Genomic DNA, 22,623 nt, shown 5'->3' on the forward strand with positions numbered 1-22,623 from the left:
TCCAAAAACTGCTGAAGAGATCATAACATTTATGGTGACATCCCTTTTATGCATGGGTTAGAGGAGTGTGCTATACTCTACAAAGATACAGCATCCGACGAAGTGGGTATTCACCCACGAAAGCTCATGCTCCAATATGTCTGTTAGTCTATAAGGTGCCTAACTTGCTGCTTTTAAAGATATAGCAGTGAGCCTGCAATCTCCGAGTGCTGAGGCAGCACGTTTCTCACTGCCCCTTACAATGCTCTGTGCATGATTAATCCAAACCGTATTATTGTATCTGGTTTAAAGAGTGAAAGGTTATAAAATGAGATTGTAAAATAAAAAACATGTAAAGGAAAACACAAAACTCAGCTTCTGTTAAAGAGGGTATAATCCAGGGTCATTTATAAATGTTAATCTTGGGCTAGTTTCCAGGGTTTCACATGCAGTACATTTTTAAAAAATTGTAAAAAAGAATTTAAAATTACAAAAAGTGTAAAAATTACCACAGGTCGCCTAACATCACAGTAAACGCCAGTAAACGTATTACAGTAAAAGAGAAGCATGACGGAAATGCAGAATTCCACACTGGAAAAAGTCCAAAGGGCTCTTTCCTGAGATAAGTGCTGATTACTTCTCACATTCATTGTTGTTACTCCTTCAGTGGTCTGGAAATGGGGATTGTGGAGAATGGGAAGGTTGTCTTTCAGATATCCTCTTATTAAGCCAGACCATTCTGTCTGAAACACCTCTACGCTGCTAATCGGTACCTTGCTTCTGGACGGCTAACAGCCAGCTGCTAGCAGGTCATTGAAACACCAGTGGGATATGTTTATTCCCAGCGAAAACTGCTTTTATTGTTTTAGCTCTGTTTTCATTTACTCTATTGGTACCATCTGCTATGTCATGAGGTCTTTAAAAAAAAAAAAAAAAAAAAAGAGAGAGAGAGAGAAAGAAGAAAAGCCACCAGTCCTGTGACTATATGAAATACTTGTTAACATATGAGTTTCTTTGAAACAAGCATATCAAATGCCATACATGGAGTTTGCCATTCTTTTAACTAAGTTATTGTTTGGGATGTATATAGACATTGTCAGAAGGTGCGACTACTGCAGACAGGTTATGTTACCCTCTCTCTAAAGAGAACCCTTTGAAATGCAGAAGTTTTTCCTAGAAACTCCACACGAAGGGACAAATCTGCCCTCTCAGAAAAACCAGAGAGGGCTGGGAAAGTGCGACTTGCTGCACTGAGATTTCTGTCAGGAGGCTGGGTTTGCATCTCCACAGTGGTATGGCCCTTCTGTACCACAAAAGCATAGATAAGGTTGTTTCCTCCATTCTCTGGCTTTATCAGGAGCTGTAAGCCCTGTGGTTTCCTACCTGGGGTAAACACTATTGACTGGAGGACTGATGTTAAAAGCATAGAGCAAGAAATGGTGCAGTGGTCTCTCGTGCAGAAATCCTTACAGGCTTGATGTGGTAGGAGATGTCATGTGGATGGCTCTGAGCCAGGCCCATCTGGCCATGCCCCCTGAAACTGGAGCTAAATGTGCAGACTGCACGTAGAGGCTTCTGCCCTGGTGGTAGGAAGGGAAGGTTAAAACAATGTGTCTCATGCTCAGCCTCGTTTTTGCCATAAAATTTGAAGGGCGTGATGTGCCCCCACAGAAGCAGATTAGAAAGAGGGTGATTTCTCCTCAGAAAATCTTACAAAATGACAGAAAATTGAATGTCCACTAAACCAGCTAACCTGAGGCATTTTCAGATTTGCTCATGTTGCGGATGTCCGGCTGCCATTTTCATGGTCACACATAGGCTGCAGACATACAGTTAAATGCCTTCTGAAACCTACACATCCAATATAACCTGTGCCTTCAAATGCTTGAGATAGAGGTAGTGAGACTTTATCTAAAGGAATACTATTGGCGTCTTAATCTGGGGAGGGAAAAAGTAGTAAGAAAGCTCAGACTCAGAAATCTAGTGTAAAGTTTGAAATAACGCGTATTAAAAGATAATATCTAGGTACAAGATTGCACACCTACAAAATGGCCAGTTTCCAAAGAAATGTTCTGTGACACTGAAATATTCTTTCCCCCACATCACTGTGTCACTGGTTTTGTAACTCTGTAAACAGTGATGGAAAAAGAGAGAGAACGTACTGGTGACTGAGACCAAAACAAGAAAGGGAAACATTTCAACTGGCAGTGCATTTAGCAAATAGGAAAGAACTAGGTCATCTCTTCCCTTTGACTTCACAATCCGTAGGTGCGCTGTTCTTCAGTCCGAATCCGAATCAGAGGCCTCATCTAAAAAAAAGGGGGGGGCAGTGAGTAAATTGAAGCTGCAGTTAAGTATCAGAGGGGTAGCCGTGTTAGTCTGAATCTGTAAAAAGCAACAGAGGGTCCTGTGGCACCTTTGAGACTAACAGAAGTACTGGGAGCATAAGCTTTCGTGGGTAAGAACCGTGAGGTTCTTACCCACGAAAGCTTATGCTCCCAGTACTTCTGTTAGTCTCAAAGGTGCCACAGGACCCTCTGTTTACTTCTGTTAGTCTCAAAGGTGCCACAGGACCCTCTGTTGCTTGAAGCTGCAGTGTCACCTTTCACTCCTGTTCAAATAGACTTCTTGCTCTATTTTAGGGGGCTGCTTCAAAGAAAATAGGGTCTTATGAGGATTTCTTTCATTACAGCTTTTATTTCCATACCATTGCAAATGATTGTGGTGCTTCAAAGTCCTGCCCAGGAGTTAGTCTCAGACAAATACAATACAAAGGACAACAGTTCAAGCGAAAGAAGTTGTGGAGATATCATTGGCAAGGTCACTGCGAAAAGGAAGCCTTCACAAAAGACGTGAGTTTGATTAAAGACCTTCTATAAAATTTTGCGCTGTCTTTTATAGACCTTGTATTTTGCCAACGAGAGTACCCATTTCTTGCTTTTATGGTAGTCCCTTGTCTTCCTAGATGGCTCGGCTCCTATTCATATTGTCAATACAGTACGTGAGTTTATTTGAAGGCAAAGAATTAGAAAGCCCATGGGAATGCATGGCATGAAAATCTTTAAGGCTAACGGGTATTAGCTATTAAAACAGTCCTTTGGGTGCAAGGAAGAAACTCCGTGGCAGTCAGATCTATTAGTCTATGGAATAGTCTCCCAGAGAAAGCATCATCAGTAGACACATTTAAAATTTGACTAGACAAAACACAGGGGAATGCATTTTTTTTTTAAAACAGGGTGGAGACTTAACTTTCTCTAATCAATAAGCCTTAGTTACTATGTTATTGACTGCAATGGCTTCGTACCATAGAATAGTTAACACACACGAGTTCTGGGTCATCATGAACTGAGTCTGTGTAGACTAGTTAATGCTGGGAACTCTCACATATCTGTCAAATAAGAGCTAGAGGTTTTGCATGATCACTTGTAAAACATAAGGGAGGCATTTACCTACCTTCTGACTTTTGTGCTTCAGTGGCATTTTCGGAACCGCCTTGTTTGAGAAACGTGACCAGGTCATTAAAGGTAATGTAGAAATCAACAGCAAACACTATTGTGGCTATAAAGCCAAATACCTATACAACAGAAGGATAGTCTCTTCATCAGCAGTTCATGTCAACCATCAAGGACAAAAATGGGCTAATCTGAACTAACAATAGGCAAATTGTTGCGGAAACATGGGGCAACTGGAGGGTGGTGGTGAGGCAAAGGTGGCTTAGGAGCGTATTTGAGGGCCTAACAACTTGTGAGGAAGATCTAAAAGGAGGCTTCCCCCAGTCACTTCTGGGTCATTCTATAGTTCAGAACAGCCAGAATGCGCTAGCCACATGCACCATTGAGCACCTGGCATGCCCCTATGTCTGGAGATACAAAAGGTGTCCCACGGGACCCAGCATGACTCTGGAAACCCCTTTGTATTGAAGGAATTCCCATCTGGGAGATCAAGATCCTTTCCAGTCTCCATAGTTTTTGCCTTTTTGCAAGGCCTTCTGCCAGGCTACTCATCTGCTGTTGAATGAGCTGTGCTGGGTGCAGCGTCTCTGGAGCTGCCTGTTTAGATTAACAGGATAAGGAGGCCGTTGTAGCTAAGCAAACTAAGAATCTAGCATATATGATACCTCCCATGCATAAAAATAGTGACAAAGGTAGATTGAAAATCAAATCCTTATTATGAAATTGTATTTACTTTCCAATTATTTGGTTAAGGTGTCTGGCTGACAGGGAGTAAAGAATCCAAGATAGCTTTTAAATTATTATGCAAATTTGATTTATATTATTTATGTTGCATAAAATATTTATATCTTTTTGGCTTCAAGTTACAAATGGAAAGAGAGTGTGTTTTGGTTCTGAGCACAAAATGCTGACACTGATCTCCCTGGGAAAAGCACTTCACAGTCCATGTGCTGGTGACATGGTGTTTAAAGGGGAAAATGCCATTGCTTTTGTCTTAGCTGCTCGGTGCAAAAACAGGCAGCAAAGACACAAGTCTGAAACTATTTGCATCATGGATCATATTTTATTAAATAGAATTACAACCCTTGGTCACTATATAGGGCTTTTCATCCAAGGATCTCAGTGCTTTTTACAGAAATGGGTATTACTATCTTCATTTTACAGATGGGGAAACAGAGGCAAGAGTAAGCGAGGTCACCCAATGAGTGAGTGGCAACATCAGGAACAGATCCCAGATCCCCTGATTCCCAGTTCCTTGTTCTAAACAATAAATCGCTTTTCCTCTCTTTGGGCCGAATCCTGGCCTAAATTAATTCAATGGCAAAAGGTCCATGGATTTCAATGAGATCAAGATGAGGCTATTTCTCAAATATATTGAAGTACAGTTCACCAAGATGCAGAAGTGGAAATCGCTTTTCTCCTTTTAGTACTTACTCCAGCTGCTTTGGATGCTCCATCAGAATATTTTGAGACTGCAGCGATTGAGATGGCAAAATATATAATGGCGGCAGTGACACAGCGCAAGAAATCCTGTATAACACAATGCAGTGCTGATTTAAATAGTCAAATTATTGTAACACATTAAAGTCCTATTACCATTGCTTTTAAAATGAGGACTTTAAAAATATTTTTGTCATCAGAATTTCAAGATTATATAGTTATAACTATTTTAGTATCTGCATGTAGACCTGCTATTTTCTTGATATATCTGAGAAATCAAAATAAAAAATAAATTAATTTTTTTTTAATGTGCCTGGGATCCTGACTCCAGTAGCTAGAATCTGATCTCAGTGATATTACAAATCCAGAGCTAGCCTACGGAAATCAATGCAAACCTTACATTGGATCGAGAAGGATATCTTTCCACTGAGTTCACTTAGGAACAGAGGCATTACTTTGGATTTATGCTACTGTTCCTGAGATCAGAAATTGGTGCTTTGTCGTCAATGATTGTGCATGGAACATGATTGTTTGACAGCTAGAAATGATTAACAGAAGCTTTCCAACTGGAATCAATTTAGACTGCCGATAGCCTAATAATGGAAATTATGAAAGCCCTGCCACTTGAGACACCAACTAGATGGCCAAAGGACAAGAGCACATAGCGTATAGGCTGGGCCATGCACTGGATTACCTATTCTACTTGTAAATATTTCTAGTGCCTCCATTCCGCTGGTTCTATCTTGTATGCAGTGATTTCCTTAGATGGTAATAAGAATAAATTATACAGCTGAGAATCTAATTACATTACAAGAAACTGTGTCCAAATCAATGTGATTATTTTCTCCCCAGGCAACAATTGTACCAGCCAGGAGACTGAGTGGCACAGCAAGTGCACAACAATGTACTTAAATATTTCCCACTGTATAAATGAAAACATTATCTTCAGTACCTGATCAGAAATGTTTGCCTAGAGCTTAAGCTATAGTTTATACTAAATGTGTACTGACAAGTAAAGGATGAAAGGTTGAGAGAGAATTGTTCAGTCTATGAAATGTAGAGTATCCAAGCTACCAAGGAATTGATGGAGGGAGATGAAATATTTCATTCTTCTAGGTAAAATGTGCTGTGTATATGGTTGACATTGTAGGCTCTTTGGGGGCAGGGAACATGTCATATCAGTGTTTGTAATGTGCAGTGGAAATGGCATCTCTAAATAGTACATCAAATAAAAACAATGATTTGCTAATACACTTGTAAACGTTCTGAGATGCCGGGACTGATATCTTGACCTCTATTCACTTCTTTTGTCTTTTCTAAACAGATGGACAACTCAGATGTTGTCATAAGACACAAATCCTCAAGGAAATTGAATTCCTTTGAGGTCAAATAGTGGTCAGCAATCTGAATTCTGAGGTTGGTACACATTACCGTAATGGACACAATAAATATGCAATTGATTTTTTTTAGATGGTTTTGTAAAGGGTGCTATAAAACAGTAAAAGACAAGCATTTATTTGAAAAGGGGTGGGGGGGGGGGCGGGGAGAGAGGGCTCTTGAGATTGGAACTGAGAGCACAAGCTCTAAAAGCATGTACATTGTCCCTGAGAGGATGAAGTTACTGCTACAGTTTTATCCACCAAAGACTCTACCGATATTTAACTCAAAACTCATTAAGACCAACTATCCCTACGTTGCACTAATAAGGAATCCAAACTGAACTAGGTTGGGATTTTTTCCTAAGCAAAAATAAATTGTCCTGCTAGATAAATGTTCCCTGTAGTGAGAGTGTTTGGAGCAACAGAGCCATCCAGTGGTCAGTGTGAGTAATAACCTGCAACTCTTTCTGCAGACTTCCTATAGATCACATACACTGCTTTTCAGTTTAAAGGTGATTTTCTTCATACAAATTGGGTATCAACTGCCAGAAGGGTCAGAGAGCTCCTCCCGCCATCACACAACAAATACATTAGTCCTGTGTTGTCGGGGCAACTGCTACTCTGACTGCACTTACATAGCACATTCCAACTGAGAATCTCAAAGTATTTTAGCAAGGTGATATTTTTACCCTCACATCACAAAATGGGGAAACTAAGGCACAGAGATTAAGGGTTGAATTTTTCAAAAGTGCCTCGTGCTGGCCCAAAGCTCAGTTAGGCTGAGGCTGGGTGCTTTTGAGAATACAACCTTAAAGTTACACAGCAGAGTCAGTAGGCCCTAGGCCTGGGCTCCAACTACAATGTTACCTCCCATAAAAAATGGTAGCTACAAAGTTATAGTGTATAATCTCTTGCCGTTTGTAACGTGACTTTGGGTCCTGTGGGATGAAAGGCACTAGAAAGAATGTATTAATAATAAAGGTCAAGTTGTTAGCAATTAGTGTAGAATGCAGCTCTATCCCTTTTATCATCTACTTTCATACTGTACAATTGAAGTTGTGTGTGAATTTCACATCCCACTTACCGACAAAGGCCAGTAGATTCCTTTAAACTTCTCATTAAGCTTAGAGGAGTATGCAAAGAAAAGAAACAGTGCCAGCAGAAATTCTATGAGTGGTGCCATCATGAAAGATGCAGCTGAAGATGCAATGTAACAGATAAAGGTGATAAATGACAGCACCTAGAGTACAAGGGAAAACATAGCTTATTATTCACATGGTACAGCAGAGACAGAGTCCAGGTCAGTTCTGAGAGGCTTTGAAGAGAGATTTCTTGTGCATATTTCAGTCAATCCAGTGACTGATGGCAAATGCTACTTTCTACATGCTCCTCTTGCTTAGAATTGTGTAAATTTAAAATAACTCCATCCATTCCAATGGCTCTGAAGTTGGCTTCTGGGGAGCCACTCCAGATTTACACCTATCATTTGGCCCTGATTTGTAAACAATTCTGGGAACATAATTAAGTGATCAAGCTGGAAAATGAATTTATAAATTCTAAGATTTCAATCATGGCAAAGCAGTTCCCATTTGAAATCCAAGTCATTGCTCATATAGCCCAGAGGTACTAGTCTTGTCAGTAAAATTAAAAGAAAAAAATATATAATTTCTTCTGTTGATGATGATAAAAAAAAAAAAAAAAAAACACACACCCACAACCTTTGACAGTTGCTAATGTTCAAAGGTTCCCATGAGTCAAAGGTTCTTGTTTTTCTTCCAGTACTGACTGCTTTGCTTTGGTAAAAACAGACTTGAATAAGATTTTTCTCAGGAAGGAGATGGTGGTGGTTCACCTAAAATGAACCTACTATGTGTGTTGTATAAGGGTATTTATCCCACTCTGCCTTAAACCCCCAAAACAACAGAAATGGATACTTTCTCAGCAATGCTCTAGCTGCAAGGAAAGGCATTGCTATAGTATGGCTCAAAAAGGAAAGCTCTACAATGGAGATGTGACTAAAAAAAAATACAGCACAACCTGAATCGCAGCCCCAAAATAGATATAAAGAATGTTGGACTGGACTGCCGCGAATACGACACACCTGTGAGGGTAAGTAAAGTGTCTGTCATTTTAGTTTTACAGATGGGTTGTACACTCTTACTTCAGTGAGGGGAGGAAGGACAGATGGAGTCTAGTATATACTTTTAAAACTTAAATTTTATTTACCTTTACATGTGAAAAATGAATTAAATCACCCATTTTGAGAAATAACTCCCCGCCCAACCCCCTAGTTTGTTTTGAGAAGTTCTAGCCTGACATACTTGTCTAAGGGTTGGAGACCAACTTTATGGACCTCTGGCTCTGTCTGTCTTTAGCTGTAGCCAGTCAGCCTCTCCGCCTTTAATTTTCCCCCATAGGATGTGTGTTAATTAAAACCATTAAAACAATCTCCCCTCACCCCCAAACCAACATTCATTCTCTCTCTCTCTCTCAGCCTGCTCTGGCCAACCACAAGAAGAGGACATACCTGCCATAACAATCAAACCAAGTATAAAGCAATATTTGGCAATTGTTGAATGCAACTCAATGGGAAGCTGCAAGACAACATTTCTGCACTGATGGGAAGCCAATAAAGCAGCAGCACGCCCGGACTCCACTCCCAGAATTCCAAGATGGCACCATTTAGCGGTGAGTGGCACTGCTGGCTTCTCTCTGGATCAAATTGACTTGTGGGTTTCAAAATCTAATAACAAAAATCTCTAGCATAGTCATTAAAAAAAATGATTTGCATGCCAAGCCACAACATTTACATACTGAGTTGCCCAGCAAGCCACACCTCTTCTGAACCATTCCCAAATGCAAAATTTTAGATTTGCTACTCAGATAGTCATAGGTGGTATTATCACTGGTATTTCACTAGCTTCCTTTTCAAACAGAATGAAGCAAATGTGCTCCTTCTTCATTATTATTTTATTCACTAGCTGGAAAATAGGATATCAGTAAAGTTCACAAATGCTGTATGCTAGGTTCTGGTCCTGGGTTACAGGTCTGTGCTGTGTTTGAGTGTGGTCTGTGCTTGAAGAAACTACTCCACAGCTGTCTTGTTTTAATTAAATGGCAGTTTATTATTTATTAGTCAAACATAAAAACGTATGGGCACAAGGGGCTGCTTTTTGAATGGAAATCTAATTGGAATGCACTCTTGAAATGTTCATTTAATCTCAGAAGTGTGATTATGCTATGGAACAGCCTTGGAACATGATTCTATCCAATTATGCTTAGAATTTCTGCATTTGCAGGTGTCTGATACAGATGGGTCCAGACTTTCTTTACAGAGCCAAATATTGAACCCAGCATAGGTCAGTGATGTTTCTAGATCATTACAGCGATAGGCAAGCCACAAAAGTCAAATCAGAATATATGAGTTCAAATTCCCCCTCCTAAATGTGGAGGTTTTCAAGCCCATCTTTAGTGTCAGAGAAGTGAGGAGCGTACATGTTTGTTTGTTAAGATGGCCCTTTCCGAAAAGGAGACACTGCTTCTTGAAAACAGAAAGTGTTTAGATTGGAGGGGTCAATGCAGGGCCAGTTCTAGGCACCAGCGTTCCAAGCATGTGCTTGGGGTGGCCCTTTTCAAGGGGGCAGCATTCCGGCCCTTTGTGGGCAGCACTTTTCAAAGGGCCTTTTTTTTTTTTTTTTTTTTTTTTTTTTTGCTTGGGGCAGCAAAAAACCTGAAGCCGGCCCTGGGTCAATGCATTTGCCTCATTGAATTTCAGATCTATTGGTTTGGCTGTCTGCAGCTACAACATATTCCCTGCACCCAGTTGTACATCAATTAAGAAGTGTTACATTTGCTATATAAGTCACTAATTGCTCCTGTGAGAGGTCATTCAGTGCCCTCAAATACATATACCTGAAAAGCACATTAGGTTGAGAGAGTGCTCAGCAGTTTAATCTTGTTGAGATTATTTACTAATTTATTAAACTAACAAACCTTCATACTGATTGCTAAGTGCCTTATTAGATTGTTCCATCTGTGACCAGATGTAGAGGGAAAGTAATAATTGAGAGCAATAAATCATCCCATGCATTTAATATCAGATGGGTTTGTTCAGATTTATAAAGGAGTGGATGATTTGGTGTGTAATACTTATGGCTTACTCCTGTATCCAGTTCTGCTGTGTGATGGCTCAACCTCATGCTCTGTGTATAATATTCCATTTGATTCTCATGTATCTAACGGACTCAGCCCATCCTCCAGAATACCATGGAAGACACTGTTAGTAATCTCATTCCCTGTTTCAGCTGCTGGCTTTTTTGGTATGTTTGTTATTTATAATGATACAATCAGTGCTTAAAGTGGTCTGAAAAAAGTGAGGGATCTGTCATCATCTGGGAACAATACCTCACGTAAGACAGTGCTTAAGGTACACCCCTCAATGACCTAGCTTGATTTTTTTTTTTTTTTTTTTTTGGCCAGGTGTGTGGCCACTTGTAACTGCCCCTTCCCTCCACATGCCCACTTTAAGCAGTGAATATGAAAGATTGAGGTGGGTGCTATAGTAAAGATTAATGAGGAACACAGAACCAAGTTGGGCGGGGGACACAATTAGAGATTCTAACTCCAGCTAGCACTGAAGTTGTCGTAGAGGAAGATTTGGAGGCTTCACACAAAGGTTAATTTAGAATTAAGGTTGCTAAATTCAATGACTAACTATGCAATCCCTAAAATAATCCCTGGGATATCCCCAGTTATGTTCCTTCTCTCCCGGAATATGTCACTTCTGATACTCTCCTACTCCCATCCACCACCCTCTACTTGTAGGCTTCTTTTGTCACAAATGTGCAACCTTACTCTGATCCTAATGAGTATAGACAAGTGAGTGCTGAGATTTTTATGGAAGGAATAATAGTTTCTGGGGCCTGGAAGATGGCAGTTTCTGATGGAACATATCTTGGTGTGTTAGAATTGTGCTGGTAGACTTGGAGGGGTGGTATGAAATTCCTAGGAAGATGTAGGTAAATATGTATATGACTTTGTTCTTGTTTCATCTTAGGAACCTGTTATAAGAAACTGATACTGTTCGTAGGTGGTGGATGATTCTTGTGACTCAAGTTAGGGGTGCACATTTGATAGTGAAGGACAAAGTCTTTGTTTTGCGGATTATGGGAGGGTGCAGAGGAATATGAGAAATGACATACCCCGTAGAAGTACAAATTGAAAAGTGCTGATTTCGTTCCCCTATCCCCCTTCTCCTCCAAGATAAATCTGGCCACTGATCTCTGGCTAGGAAATAGAAAATCCCATAACTTTGTGTTATAAGCATATCTGCTGCACTTGCATTTGCTGGACCCACTGTTTCGCTTGGAGTTGGTTGGAAGGTCCATAATATTGAGAATCTGAGAAGTATTATTTCTCACTGCTCTTCTTTAAAATCTCCTGTCCTTTTTCTGGCTGAAGGCAGGGCAGAGGGGATGGGGAAAGGTGCAGGTATGGGCATGAGGACAAACAAATCAAGAATAAATAGGTGCAGAAAAGATGGGCCCTCCGAATCCAAATAATGGAAGAGTTAGACCCAAACTGTACTTCATATCTTAGGCTTATCAAAAAGTATTAAGCACAATTTAAGAACTGAATTATACTATAACGAACGTAGAAGAAAAAGCAAAAAGTCCTAATTCAGAGGTGTGGTCCATAAAAATGGAGGAAAATAACAGAGAGCTTCTATACCAGACTCTATTCATTTAGCATATCGACACCAGATTTTATTGTGCACATTTGTCATTCCCGCCAGCAGAGCAGAGTTTCTCCATCAAAGGCATGAGCTAATTCAGGTGGATTCGACATATAGAGTAGCCTTTGCATTCTCTTAAGATCAACCTTTTGGCAACAGTTAAGGCAAATAGCAACCCACTTTGAGGCAAATGAAGTGGAGTGTACTTTAAAATCCACAAAGTCAAGGATACGAAGTCATAGGAATAAAATGAGGAATATACGGAGAGAGAGCTTGTTTTCAGTGAGACCTTTGCAAATATCAGCAGAGATTCTGAACCTTCAGGCACAAAACTAGTGTGTGTGTGACACAGTGGCAGTATGTGCTTGGATTGAAATCCAAGTCAAACATAAGTTATTGGGCTCAATACAAGGGTAACTGGGTGAAACGTAATGGCCTGTGATATACAGGAAGTTGGATTAGATTATCTAATGATCCCTCCTAGCTTTAAATTCTATTAATACACCTCTACCCTGATATAACGCTGTCCTCGGGAGCCAAAAAATCTTACCGCATTATAGGTGAAACCACATTATATTGAACTTGCTTTGATCTGCCAGAGTGCGCAGCTCCCCACCCCCACGAGCTGCTTTACCATGTTATATCCAAATTCGTGTTATATCTGGGTAGAGGCATATATGAAATCACCAACATTGTCTGCCTTATGCTGGCAAAATCCACTAGGAATTTTGTTTTGAAATAACCATATAGATGCACTTTTCCTATGTTGGCCTCATTCTATCTTCAGATTTCTGTTGATGCTAATTATATTCTTTTGATGTGGGAACTTCAAAACAGAAAAAGATCGTCAGATGGGGTTTTCCCAGCATCTCGGGACTCCAGCAAAAGTGTCAAACAAAGCAGGAAAGAACGGGCTTTTAAAAAAAGTAACTGCTGGGTGGACTCTGAGTTATTCAGTGTTTTATAACTTGAAGAATTTTGTCGGTATTACTAATGGAATGTGAAATGCTACTTGTCTCTTGTTTTTAGTGATGTAAATGTTGGGTCTGACAGAGATTTGAATTCTATGAACTCTGCAGCCCTGTCAAGTTATTACATTTGATAATATTAGCAGCATCACCAGCACACTCCCAGTAGATACTATAAATAATTCTTTCCACTAAGGTAGGTGATGGTTTTACCAGTTTTAACATCAGCCAGTACAATTGCTTATAATATAGGAACAAACTCTTGGCTTCCAACTTTTAACAGAAAGCTTTGTTCTTTAGATTCCAACCAGGACAGTTCTAACAAATAACGTCATAGTAGACGCCTTACAATGATCCATAGTCCAAACTCACGGAGGGGAAAAGAGAGCAGTGTGTGTGCTTTGGCAGAAAAAACGGTCCTATATTTATGCTAACATGCCTGAGGGTAATTCTCTAATAGTTTATGACTATAGAAAATGTATTCATCTGGGTTAAAGTGACCCATTTAATTAGCTGTAAGAAGCAAAATTTGGCACAAATTATAGGATTATGTAATAGTTCTTTGTGCAACGTTAATGCCTCCCCCAACTGGGGAGAGATGCCAGTTCTTTCATGGTAAATAGGCCCCCACTGTGCTGTGCTCTACTGTCATATTAAGGAAGTGGTTATAATGGATATGGGCCTGATCCAACGGCCATTGAAGTCAATGGAAAGACTCATATTAACTTCCAATGCACATAGCTGGGGACTTTAATGAGAAAGAGAGACGTTCAGAAGAAAGCAGAAAGGAAATGGAAACCATTGTAATCTAACCATTTTTTTATTTGCTGACAAAGTTTGCAAATGCAACTAGGGGTTTTCTATCTGCTTCACTCTTACTTGGCTTGTCTTACTTATCCAAAAGGACAATAAAATTCAGGGACTGACTTTTATCCTGGCCACAACCTGATCTCATTTTGCAAAAGGATTTGGACAGCCAGTATGTTTTGTTGTAATGCCACTGAGTATATTGAGATGCCTGTGATTTTTGTACCTGAATGTTTCATAGTTAGACACCTTATGTAATACTCATCCCTTCTCTGAAGTCCCATCTTTAACCATTGCTTTGGGAGTGGGGCCAAGGGGTCGTAACTGGTCAATTTTTCTAAAAATTTCTGTTTTCTATTTCTATGCTAAAAATAGAGAGAGGGTGTTTGTTCTAGCCAGAGAAGAGTTCACAAGTCCCTGTTCTAAGACATTCAACCATTGAAAGCTCAACTGCTCCTGAAAGTTATTCAAATTGTCCTTAATCAGAGCAAGCAAAGGTAGAACATTTTCATAGAGAAGACGTATTCTGCATAGCGGGAGTCATGATAACCCCCAAAATACAAGATTGACTTCTGGGATCACTCCTTATTAGTACTGAGATCACTTAGAACGCTTATTGCGCCTAAAATTGCTGTTGAGAGTTTAGCCAGGTTGCTGCCCCTTCCACTGTGTGGGAGTACTTGTGTGCTGACAATTCTAGCATAACAGTCCATAGACAGGACCGCAACAACAACAATATCCTGTTGTAAAAAGGGTCCCACCATAAGGGAACAGGCTAAACAGCTAATATTAAATAGCAGTCCCTTCATTAAGGAGCCTAATTTTATTTTTTATTATTGCATTCCGAAAGATATTTTTCTTCTATGTGAAACTTTCTTAATCTTATGTGCCTGAGGCTCCTAAGTTGTTATCAGTAATAATTCCTACCTCTTAGAGTTATGTCATTCAGTTACAGGTATAAAATATAATTTAAAAGGTTAGTGGATTATGCTGCTATTAATGAAGGTCACGAGCAGAGTGAGGACATTTCTAGCCTCTCTGTACTGAGTACACCCTCCACTGCAGTTAATCAGGGATCATACTGAGGGCCAGGCAATAGTTTAGAGCTTTGCACAGTGATACATAGGCTCACTGGCCACCATCCACCAGCCTGAATGTTCAAACACATGTTATCTTCCCTTTTCATGGGAAAGAGCTGCCTTGCATATTCACATTGCTTGTTGAGTATGGTCAAGGAAGATCTCCTTTAGTCAGCGGGTAAACACCGGCGGCTCTAATTTTCCCTATTTCATCTTGTCTACACACTTCATGCAAAGGGAGAAACAAATACACAGAGTGGACTTGATGGTACTCAGTTACTAATTCTCCACCATATTTGACACAGAAATGAAGTTCTGTCCCCAGAGATTTAGCTGCAGAGGTCATCTTCTATTTACTGAGTCACAGAAAGTCGTAGGGGTCTTCTCCAGAAGAGGCACTGATTACACAACCTTTTCAGCTGGAAGTTTCAGTTATAGGGCTCACTTCAGAGAAGAAGACTGAAAAGAGAGAAGAAAGACAGCAGACAAGAAAAACAAACATCACCTTTTCTGCATCCTTTGTGTCGCAACATCCACCATATTTGTGAAGGGGCAATTCGCAGTATTTGTCTGGTGTTCCTACAAAAATCTATAGTGCCTCCCAGAGGGGGGACATCAGGCATACAGGAGTTGGGATGCACCACTTAATTTTAATAGAGAAGCAGTGACCAAGACAGCCATGAAGGTTTGACTTAAATATTTGGAGTGGGGAGCAGAATGGATGAGAAGGAATCTTGCCTGGGTCAGTGCTAGGGAAGTCAGCAGCAGCGCTGTCTGTTACATGATTTCCTGGCATGTCTTTTTTGGGTGTGTGTATGGGGGATAGAGGGGGGCAAAACAGAGCTTAGAAAAGATTCCAAAATCTTCGATAGGGAAGGGACAATGGTTTGCAGAAAAACTGAACGGAAAATACTGGAAAATATAACGGATAGAGAAAAAGGAAAGCAAACAGGAACAGGGGAAAAGGAGCAATTAAAAGGGGAAGATTATTAAAATAATTAAACAGAGAATAAGTGATTGATTGAAGGGTGAGAGGAGAGGCAGTAAGAGTGAGCAGGATCGGGGGAGAAGGCAAAACTCATGTATCTGAATTCATGTACCTCATTATTGCTTCTTAGTGGCTATGCAGTTATTCCAGGTGGAATCAAAATAAGAAGATAAGACCGAAAGAGACAGAGCAGGGGGGAAACTCATTATGTGAATAAAATTTAGGATAGTAATTATCTTCTGGCAGTAATTAGCTTCAGCACTAGCCTAACTTCTGCTAAATGGAGTAATGGATTTCCCCAAAGCTGGGAACTCTCAAAGTATGTTCCACTTTGCTGCCTCTGACAGAGAAATTACAGCCAAAGAGTGGAAATGAAACCTGTTTATTAAAAAATGAATGTAAATAGCCATGATGAGCATTTGTTTCATTCAATATGAATAGCATGCAGCTCGCTAGCAGAGCAGAGCTCACAATGGTCCTCTCTAAACTGCTAGTGATGTGATTCACTTTGTAACTCACAGCAGGATGTATGGCAACTGCAAACTTGTGTGCCCATTATGCTGTACTAGACTAAAGACTGAGTGCCTTTTAGCCACCTTAAAGGCCAGATTCTCTCCTGTGCTGAGATCTGAGCAATGCTAGCAAAGGAGGGGGGGGGAAGCAGTTATGGCTCCCCAGGGGGGAGGGATAGCTCAGTGGTTTGAGCATTGGCCTGCTAAACCCAGGGTTGTGAGCTCAATCCTTGAGGGGGCCATTTAGGGATGGGGCAAAAATCTGTCTCAGGATTGGTCCTGCTTTGAGCGGGGAGTTGGACTAGAACCTCCTGAGGTCCCTTCCAACCCTGAGATTCTATGATTTTCAAATGGCCCCAGCCCTGATGTAAGTTAAGAGTTGCTGAGGGGCTATTCTAACTTATTGACCATATACCAGCTGCAGATTGGTGCAATGAGGCTGTGTTCCAGCCCTCCTATACTGAGATGTGGGCAATGGTTGAGATAGGAGCTGCACTGGATGGAATTGCAAACTGACAATTGTGGCCAGCTTTGGCCCCCTTTGTGTAACTCCGGCACATCCAACTTCTTCAAGGTCTGTTGTTAACATTCGTTTTCTATGGTGTTGATCACTTTCAACTTTTCAGTTTAGGTTTTGAGTGTTTTGAAAGAGCCGTGAGATACACTCACTATAACTAAACAGAGAAATTCTAGTCTACGCTGAGACATGCTAGTAACTACATGGCTTTGAATCCTCACAAACTGAATAGATTTCCGCAATTTACCAAGCCACTGAATAACGCGACACTACTATTCAGTTATAGCACTGAGAGTCTCATTTTATTCAAACTCCTATTCTGAAACATCCCACCTTTAATTTATTTACATATTCCATGCAGAAATCCCTCTTAATATGAATGGAATACTGAGGCAGAGAGATCAAGCACTCTGGACAGGAAATGCAGAGTTATGGCTGAAAGCTCAGTCTTAACTTTCCCCATTTGTGTGTACACCATAAATTATGGCCTTGTGCTATTTGACATTACTTGTGAATTAATACTATATAGAATGTAATGTGGGATGGGATTTTATTATCTCCTTGTATCCAGTAAATTGCAGCACATACACTCTGGAGACAGCTTGATTTTTAAGTCTGAGATGTCTGAATTCAATTCAATTATTTTGAAGCTTGGAACACCCAAAGCTAGCAAGCTGAAACATTTTCATCCTTTTTTTTTTTTTTAGATCATTTTACAACTGGAGCAACATAGTGTCAGGTGCCTCAAAGTTAGGATTGTTTTAAATGTAGCAACATAGTTTCTGAGCTGGCTTGCATGACAGATGGTCTCAATCTCTCAACTATTTTCACACTGGCCTCATCTGAAATGTGAAAGCATGGGACCATCTTAAACTTGGCCATATAAAAACTATAATCATTCACAGAACAGATTCATTTGGGGGTCTGTTGGCTTCTGCCAGGATAGATCAAAGAACAGAGCCTTGGTGGCAAAGACCAACCGGAATGGAGGGATAGCTACTGCAACCTGCCCTCTCCCATGGGCCAATGCAGCCCAAAATGTGGGTTGGCTAGGGAAGGAGCGTGGCTAGTAAATTCAGGCTGCAGCCTTCACTGATAGGATTTAAAGCTGTCTTCACCCAACTAACCTCCAAAGAAGAGTGAATCTGGCCCCATGACTGAAACAATATGCCTTACACATGTCTTTTGCAGACATAAAAGCCATGTTGTCTCAAGACTGCAATTCATTACATGTAGGGAGGTATAGAAAAGTCCAGTTTACATTGTGTTATGTAACAATTTATAATGATAGAGAGAGAATATTTTAAGTCATATGCTCAAGGGAGCAAATTTAAATGCTTGAGATCGCTCATCCTGAAATGTTGCCTTAAGGTTAGGTTTTTGCCTGGAATTTTTAAAGAAGGTAAAGGGATGAGAATTATCAATGGAGCTGGTACACGCTACAAAACCAAACCCTATTTCCTAATGACATTTTCCACCTATCCAACCAAATCTCTTGCCTCTCTCTGCCTCTGTTTTCCCTATACCAGACAGCACGCTAACCCCAGCGGCAGAGACCATAAACCCACAGGAAAGAGAGATGCTGTCAGCCATTTGTCTTATTACCCTTTTCATTCACAGTGTGAGATTTCTGGAAACAATACAGCCAGAGTGTGATGTCCTGCTGCATGTTGCTGCTCTACAAACCAACTTCCTTTTCCTTGTATGAGTTTCCTTCCCCTAAGCTGATCTAGTGGGTGAGTTCACATGCAGCGATGATCTATATATTTAATGCCGACTGATTTTGGGTGCCTCAGTGGTTGAGCACCTGCTGCTGAGTTCTCACAACTCCAGTTAACATTAATATTTTAAATATAAAGGATCATCTGTTTTGAAGAAAAAATGAAGAACGTTTTTACAACTGGAGAAGTGTAGTGTTTAATCCTCTTGCAATGCAAAAACTGCTGAAAGAATTTTCCTCACTTTTCAAAACAATTTACTTTTGGGAAAAAACTACGGAACTCATCCTGCCTTGAGATCTGCTAACATGGACCCCTGCATATGCAAAGGTTCTCCCTAAAGCCAATGGAACTCCATGTGAGCACAGGGCTCTTTGCTTGCACATCTGGGTGCAGGATTGGGATCCAAGCATGGAATATTTCAGGTCCAAAGGTGAATGTTTTGTGAGTTGTGAGTGTGTGAAAAAAGGGGATTATAACTCATTCCAGCATCACATTTCTGATGTGCTCTGTCAGTATAGAATGAGGGTTTCTTTTAGAAACACCTTTTTCCTGATGGCATGAAAGATGGTAGATAGGTTCCCATTCTTGGCCTATTCTATCTAAAAAATAAAAAGCAGTATTTTTCCCCGCAAGAAGAAAAATTTATTTTTCAAGTGTGATGCTTTTACCTAAACTCAATAGGAAAAAAATCAGAAAGAGCTTGGTGCTTAAATTTCTGGCTATTTCCGGAGTAACTGATTGAAAATAGAGATTCAAATATGTTAATTTCTTTCATTGCAAGAGAGTATATGATTAACAATCTTAATGCTTTTTTCCTGCTTAACCAATGTGGTGCTGTTCCATCTGTCAAACTTAAAAATAAGTAAGTATAGTGTCAGATAGACAGTACCAAAACCTGAAGTTCTAGATTCACACCCAACACAGCTCTCAAATCTTGAGCTGGAGAAAGACTACAGTATAATTTTGGGAAAATGAACAAACACTTTTGTATTTTCAATGGATACCATAACCTCATTCTTAGTCACTACATGCTCATGCTGATTTGGCAGCAGACTAAATGGTGTCTCTGTAAAGGAGATCAAATGCATCCTTCCCTTAGCATAAAATGGGTATCTGGCCTTGTCTCTGCAAACTTCTTTATTTATTAGCAATAAATGGAACTTCACCACAAGTTATGCTATGAGCTAGAAATCAATGATGATTTTTAAACTGAAAAAGGGATCACTCCCAAATAAATGTGCACACATAAAAACATGTAAACAGTGGAAGCTTATGAAACAGTCACAAGACGTTAATGAAAAATTACAAAAGGAAATTACATTGGGAAGGTGGAAACACCATCGTGCCCAGGCACAGTACCTCAGACTTCTAATCCTGAGGTTCCCCATTGTACCTAGCTTTGGCATTGTGTGCTATGTTTTCACTTCAGTGTGTGCGCGTCTGCCCGTCATCCCTAGTGTGCCTTTTGCTAGCAAAAGGACGTGCATTTTACTGGGAGAAATTTCTCCTACTTAACTTACAAACAAAGCCAAATACAGAGTCAAATCCTGCTCTCGTTTACACTGGAGTAAATCCATTAGAGTCACTCACTGGAGTGAGGGGGGAGCTGAGAATGGAAGCGGGCATGTCCTCTGTTTGCAAGCAGAGCCTCTTCCTCCCCCCTCTATACCCATTCAAATGGGCCTGTCAGCTGGTTCCCATTTCCTTGAGTGAGTGTGTTGCCAGCCTCGGGGCTCGCGATCTGCTGAGCTCTTTCGGGCGAGCTAGGGGGCTGGAGCCAAGGCTGTTGCTGCTACTGGACAAGGCACTAAGCTACTTTGCAGGGTTGCGGCGGGAGGGAGCGCAGCTTGCGGCCCCCCTGGCCGGAGTATGGAAGCTGGCGGGGCGGGGGAGAGTTGGGGCAGAGCCCGGAGCCGCCGGTGGGTGAGTGGGTGAGTTCCCATTGTTTAAATGAGCAGCGGGGGGAAGCCGTTCCAGGCCCGCGCGGAGCCACCGCAGAACCGCTGTGGTCCCTCCCCCCCGGGCCGTGCCTACCACGCTGCGGAGGAGCCCTTACCGACTCGGCCAGCAGGAGCTGCCCTTTGCGGGAGCAGAGGAACTCCCTGGAGGGCAGGAGCGTGCGGAGGCCAGGCGGAGGCGCTTGGGCATCGGGATCTTCCGAAGCGGGCAGGTCCATGGCCGGGAGCGGAGCGGGGCTCGCCTGGGCGGCTCGGGCTGCTGCTGAGCGCCTGGGGACTTGGATTTTTTTTTTTTTTGTAAGGAGGGAAACGGAAATCGTGACACTGCGGAAATGTGAAAAAAAACTTTTAACATCTGCAAATCTAGGGAGTGCCCGGCCCGAGCGCCTCCGCCCCCTGCCCGGCCTGCTGCATGGAGCCGCCTTCTGGGCGCTGGGCTGGCAGGCAGCCAAGGTTTGCACCCCAGCTCCACCCCTCTGTACTGTCTCTGCGCCCCCAAACTTCCACTTCCTGATACATCCCGGTGCAAAAACCTCGCGCCAGCACCTGGATCCGGCTATTCTCCCCTCCTCCCAAGCAGGTAACGCCAAATAGAAAAGTGTAGTGGCTCCTATGACATTAAACCCAGACTTTGATGCTCCGTGGCATGACAGTGCTGGAAACATCTGGACCCAGCTAATTTTTGGCCCAACTCCACAAATCCCAATGTCTAAAATAAATAGAAAACAAATGTAGTTGTTCCTCCGCACAGAGTTGAACGCCAATGTATCCTGGTGCCACAGCATTACAAAACCCCAGAGCTAGTTCCTCAAACTCGCTAATTTTGGCTGCATAGCCTCCCAGTCTTTACCATCTAAATTTAGTATCTATGCAACTTCTCTTGTGCCCCCAGAATAATCCCAATTCCAGTACATCATGGTACAACATTGCTGCAAAACACCATCAACAAGATCGCAATGCATATTTCAAGTTCCTTCCATTACATGCAACACTAACCATACCATTGACACAGCAGTAAACTTAATTAGTTCAAAGTACATACAGCTAAAGTGCTGGAAACTATTCTCTACCCAGGGGTCGGCAACCTTTGAGACGTGGTGTGCCAAGTCTTCATTAATTTAAGGTTTCGCGTGCCAGACCGGCAGCGGGGGCAGCAGCCGGAACCCCAGACCGGCAGCAGGCTGAGCCAATCATCCCGCTGCCAGTCTGGGGTTCCGTCCACTGGCCCCTGCCAGCCGGCGTCCCGGCTGCCAGCCTCGCTCAGCCCGCTGCTTCTGTCCATCCAGGCCGCTAGTGGGCTGAGCGGGGCTGGCAGCTGGGTCCCTGGCTGGCAGCAGCATGCCACTAAAAATCAGCCCATGTGCTGCCTTTGGCATGTGTGCTGTAAGTTGCCGACCCCTGCTCTTACCTGAGATGTTCCATTACTGACCACCATTTAAGTTGTGAAATTCACATTTCAGTCTTTATATATTTATTTGTTATTTTGGTCAAAAATAATAATCAGGGTATTATTATTTTAGTGGATGGAATAGCAACAGAACCCTCACTAGAAGTAGTAAAAACTGGCAGATTAAGTGCTGATTGACTAGGAGTCAAGTATGGGAATACCAGAAGATAACTTTATATTTGTAAGAATAAGAGAATGGAACAAGATATTAATGTAGGTTGTGGAAACAGCGGCTCAAACATACAAGTACTTCTGAAAGCATAGCTCATCATTGCTAGAGAAGGAAGGCAAAACTATTGAGAATGCTGAAAAAAAATTAAACTATATTGCAACCATGCACAGAGGCAAGAAATGAACATACTTGTTGCACTTATCCAGATGGAAAAACATCCAGTCTCAGTGAACAAAACTCCTGAGTTTACAGAAATTGTAAAGAACACAATCATTAAATCTTTAGTTAAGAAAAGGAATGGTATTTCAAAGTCTGTTTTGGGTTACATAGCATCAAACTGGAGCTGTACTCGTCCAATGAGAAATAAGACAAATTCTAAGGGTCAGATTCTGATACCTTTACTCACAACAAATAATACTTTACTTCACAGTGATCCCATTAACTGGCCCACCTGTAGAGTAAGATGCTAT

At 41.4% G+C, this 22,623-nt stretch overlaps 2 protein-coding genes across 3 annotated transcripts in view; one reads left to right on the forward strand and one right to left on the reverse strand.

Moving 5' to 3' along the window:
• Positions 1–355: 355 nt before the first annotated feature.
• CMTM3 (CKLF like MARVEL transmembrane domain containing 3) lies at positions 356–21,388 on the reverse strand. Of its 2 annotated transcripts, XM_005310874.4 has the most exons (5): positions 20,633–21,261; positions 7,335–7,490; positions 4,866–4,961; positions 3,433–3,553; positions 356–2,288 (listed from the first exon to the last, which is right to left on the reverse strand). In XM_005310874.4, the coding sequence occupies exons 1-5, from the start codon at positions 21,197–21,199 to the stop codon at positions 2,260–2,262; spliced, it is 969 nt and encodes a 322-aa protein (XP_005310931.3). In that variant the 5' UTR covers positions 21,200–21,261; the 3' UTR covers positions 356–2,259. The 2 variants fall into 2 exon arrangements, with proteins under 2 accessions (XP_005310931.3, XP_065423321.1); XM_065567249.1 differs by lacking the exon at positions 4,866–4,961 and having other exon boundaries at positions 20,633–21,388.
• TK2 (thymidine kinase 2) overlaps positions 8,908–22,623 on the forward strand; it is a 48,660-nt gene continuing 34,944 nt past the window's right edge. The window contains exon 1 of the mRNA XM_042852149.2: positions 8,908–8,938. Coding sequence (XP_042708083.1) covers positions 8,923–8,938 — 16 coding nt within the window. The 5' untranslated portion in view covers positions 8,908–8,922. The remainder of the gene's footprint in view (positions 8,939–22,623) is intronic.

Source organism: Chrysemys picta, chromosome 14, assembly GCF_011386835.1.
Source record: "Chrysemys picta bellii isolate R12L10 chromosome 14, ASM1138683v2, whole genome shotgun sequence".
In the NCBI taxonomy this organism is placed as follows: Eukaryota; Metazoa; Chordata; order Testudines; family Emydidae; genus Chrysemys; species Chrysemys picta.

Excerpts from the sequence above, each read along its gene's own strand:
- CMTM3 (XM_065567249.1), bottom strand. The coding sequence starts at position 21,319 with ATGCTGTGGCACCAGGATACATTGGCGTTCAACTCTGTGCGGAGGAAC. Across the intron at positions 3,554-7,334 it reads GAATCTACTGGCCTTTGTCG|GTATTTGGCTTTATAGCCAC; the intron begins GTAAGTGGGATG and ends TCTGTTGTATAG. Across the intron at positions 2,289-3,432 it reads TGAAGCACAAAAGTCAGAAG|ATGAGGCCTCTGATTCGGAT; the intron begins GTAGGTAAATGC and ends CCTTTTTTTTAG.